Here is a 3,664-nt window from a genome sequence, read left to right as displayed (position 1 = left end):
GGGGTGGTGGGGCTGTAGCTGGGCGTGGTGGGGCTGTAGCTGGGCGAGGTGGGGCTGTAGCTGGGGGTGGTGGGGCTGTAGCTGGGCGATGTTGGGCTGTAGCTGGGCGAGGTGGGGCTGTAGTTGGGCGAGGTGGGGCTGTAGCTGGGCGAGGTGGGGCTGTAGCTGGGGCTCTGCGGGGTGTAGCCCCCAGGTGAGCGTGGCTCGTAGGCAGGCGAGGTTGGCGAGTAGCTGGGCGACATGGCACCACCTGCAGGGGCAGAGGACACGGGGTGGTCAGATGGAGGGACGGAAGGCAACACCCTGAGGTGTGGGGGGCAGGGATGGGCACTTACCAGGAGAGGGGATGTAGGGGCTAGAGGGCCCAGGTGAGCCAGGCGAGCCAGGTGTGGGCGACCAGGCTGGTGAGTATCCGGGGCTGAAGCCACTGGGGCGGCCCGGGGGGGGGGGTGCCGGGGGGGAAAGCCACTGGCATCTGAGGCAGCGCTGGGGGAGAAGCCGGCGGCGCCAGGGGTCATGCCGCTGCCTGCAGGGAGTGAGAGGTTAACAACAGGAGGCCTCTCCCACCCCTGAATCCTTCTTGAACCCAGCCAGGCCCTGCCCTGAAAACAGCCCCGCCCCCACTGCACGCACCCACACTGGGGGACCAGGCACCGTAGGCGGGGGTGGCCCCCTGGTTCCAGGGCGTCATGGCTGGCGACATCCCCCCCATGGGGCTAGGTGCCGACCCGAAGAACATGCCCGTAGCTGCAGGAGGAAAAAAAAAAGAGGGGGGGGGTTTGGGAGGGCTCCCAGACACCTGGGTCCTCTCCCACTTCAACTGCCTCACGTGGGAGGGAAGCCAGACGTCCAGGCTCTGGGTGCCCTTGGTCCAACCTCCTCCACCCCCCAACCCAGGGCAAGACCCAAGCATCCAGGCTCCCACCCCCCCAGGCACAGGGGACCCAAGCACATTCAAACTCCCACCACTGTAACACGGGGAACCCAGGCATCTGGGCTCTTATGCCCTTAAGAGACTAGACCGAAGTGCCCAGATTCCCACCCCCATGACAGAGCACCCAGGTGTCCCAGCTCCCACCCCCACGACAGAGGGGACCCAGGCATGCGGGCAACAGGGGAACTCACGGCCAGCACCGCCCAGGCCGGGCAGGTTGGTGGGGATCTCCATGCCAAACTTGCACTTCTCAGCATCCAGCAACAGGTCAAAGCAGCCAGTGCCGGCAGGCGCCAGCTGCCCCAACATGATGTTCTCCGACACCCCCTTCATGGGGTCGCTCTCACCATGTGCCGCCGCCTCCATCAGCACATCCACCTGGAGGGGGTGCCTGGCTCAACTCATGCCACCAGCACAGCGCCCCCCACCCCGGCACACTGCCTGGCACAGCCCCCCATGCAGCTCCCAGTGTGCTGCCCAGCACAGGCCCCTGTAGCACCTAGCACAGCTCCCATGGCTCCCGGCACAGGCCCCCTACAGCTCCCAACATGCCACCCAGCCCCAGCACTCACTGTCTCCTCGAAGGAGCACTTCATCAGGGGCCCAGTGTCCTGGCGGTTGACGCCGTGGCGTGTAATGGCCATGAGATGCCCACGTGAGGTCATGGTGTCACACAGCAGTGCGAGATGCCGGTAGTTAACGTAGGAGCCGTCAAACGAGATGACATGGTAGAGCTCCCGCTCCAGTGCCTTGCGCACCGCCTCGATGCCCAGCACCTGCCAGACCCAGGGTTGGGGGGGCAGGGGTCAGCGCTGGGTGTGGACCCAGGCATCCGAGCTCCCAGCCACCACCTTTTCTAACCACTGGACCCCACTGCCCTCCCAGAACCGTGGGGTCCACACCAGCCCCCAGCCCACCCCCGAGGTGACTCACAGTGAAGATCTCGACAATGTCATTGGAGGTGGTGCGCACAGGGTCCACGTCCTTCTCGCTCAGCACTCGCATGAGGCTCACACCGTCCGTCTCCAGGATCCATTCCTGCAGCGCCTTGAACTCCCCATCCTCGGTAATGATGATCTTCTTCTTGTTGTCTGTCTGCGGCAGGTGCATGTACACCTGCATGGGGGGGGCACTTGTCACTCACCTACCCAGCATGCCCTGAGGCCTCCTGGGCCCAGGACATGCCCAGAGTGGTCCCTCTGTACTGCACATCCATGGAGCCTGGACACCCTGACACTCCTAGGCAACCATATTACACCCTCCATGCCCAACAGCCCCCACCCCCTTACCCACAATGCCCCAGGGTTCCTATACCCCACCCCAATGCCTTCGTTACCCAGAATGCCCCAGGGCTCCTATACCCTGACACCCCCCCAATTACTCATAATGCCCCAGAACCTCCTATAGCCCCCACAACACTCATTACCCACATTGCCTTGCCCTCCCCCATTACCCACAATGCTTCAGGGCTCCTCTACTTTGTAACACCCCCACTACCCCACAATGTCCCAAGCAGTCCCCCCACCCCATTACCCACAATGCCTCCAGGCTCCTATATCCTCCTAGCCCCCTCAATTACCCCACAATGCTCCAGGGGTCCTATGCCCCCTTAACACACCCAATCACACACAATGCCTTGCCCTCCCATTACCCGCAAGGTCCCAGGGCTCCCATAACCTGACACCCCGATGACCCCCAATTCCCCAAGACTCCCATACCCCCCGCCCCACCCCAATACCTCCAATTACCCACAATGACTTATTACCCCACCCCCCCACTGCCCACAAGGCCCCAGGGCATCACCTTGCTGATCTGCTCGATGCCCTGCAATGTCATGTCAGTCAGCATGTTAGACTCGATGCAGCGCAGGAAAACATCGTCGTCCATCTTGTCCACCACCTCCTCCTCCTGCCCGCAGTGGCGGAGGCAAAGGGACATGACCAGGGTCAGAGCCCAGCCTTGCCGCTAACCCCCCGCCCCACAAACCTGTTCCACAACCCCCCAGGCACCTCCTGCATCTTGTTTTCGTCGCTGTTCATGATGCGGATGCGCAGCACAAGCTTCTCTGCATTGTCATCATTAAAGATGCAGTTCAGGTCGTCCCCAAATCCTGTGGGGGATCGAGATGGGGGTCAGCTGGGGCTGTGTGCCCGTCCTGTGCCCCCAAGTGCCCAGCCCCGTGCCCACCAGCATTGATCTTCTCAGCTATCTGCTCCATGGTGAGCTTGCGGTCGGTCATGTGCTTGCGGTCCAGCTCCACGCGCAGCAGCCAGGGTGAGATGCGGCTGACGTCGAAGTCGGGCATCTCGTAGTAGACGTTGACCCACTCCTGGTCCTCGGCCACCACCGTGCTCTGCGGGCTCGGGTCGTAGTAGATGGCCGTGTTGGCTGTCACCTTGCGCAGCGTCGTGTGCTCCAGGCGGCACAGGATGTCCTGGGGGGAGGGGCGCGGTGAGCAGCTGGGGGAGCCCTCTGCCAGGTCTGCTGCCCTCAGGGACCCTGACCCCAGAGACGCCTCCACAGATGTGAGACCCCAGCCTTAGTCCCCCCTCCAACCCTAACCCCCAGAGACCCAAGATCCCAGCCCTAATCCCCCAGAGACAACCCCATGGACCCCCAACTCTAACCCCCACAGACCCCCAATCCTCACACCCCAGCCCTAACCCTCCAGAAACACCCCCACAGACCTGAGACTGCAACCCTAAACCCCCCCCGACCGCCACATACCAC

General features: G+C 63.2%; 1 protein-coding gene across 1 annotated transcript in view; it reads right to left on the bottom strand.

Annotated features, from left to right (window-relative positions):
• Nucleotides 1-3,664, bottom strand: part of POLR2A (RNA polymerase II subunit A) — a gene marked incomplete at its 3' end in the record, with an annotated part of 22,449 nt that overhangs the window by 849 nt on the left and 17,936 nt on the right. The window contains 10 exon segments of the mRNA XM_025195176.1: nucleotides 1-250; nucleotides 336-431; nucleotides 473-526; nucleotides 634-747; nucleotides 1,126-1,312; nucleotides 1,507-1,710; nucleotides 1,868-2,050; nucleotides 2,738-2,842; nucleotides 2,944-3,044; nucleotides 3,122-3,368. The exon segment at nucleotides 1-250 is cut by the window's left edge and continues 74 nt beyond it. Coding sequence (XP_025050961.1) covers nucleotides 1-250; nucleotides 336-431; nucleotides 473-526; nucleotides 634-747; nucleotides 1,126-1,312; nucleotides 1,507-1,710; nucleotides 1,868-2,050; nucleotides 2,738-2,842; nucleotides 2,944-3,044; nucleotides 3,122-3,368 — 1,541 coding nt within the window.

Source organism: Alligator sinensis, unplaced genomic scaffold (assembly GCF_000455745.1).
Source record: "Alligator sinensis unplaced genomic scaffold, ASM45574v1 scaffold1950_1, whole genome shotgun sequence".
Taxonomy (NCBI): domain Eukaryota; kingdom Metazoa; phylum Chordata; order Crocodylia; family Alligatoridae; genus Alligator; species Alligator sinensis.
This window is presented reverse-complemented; position numbering and strand designations above follow the sequence as displayed.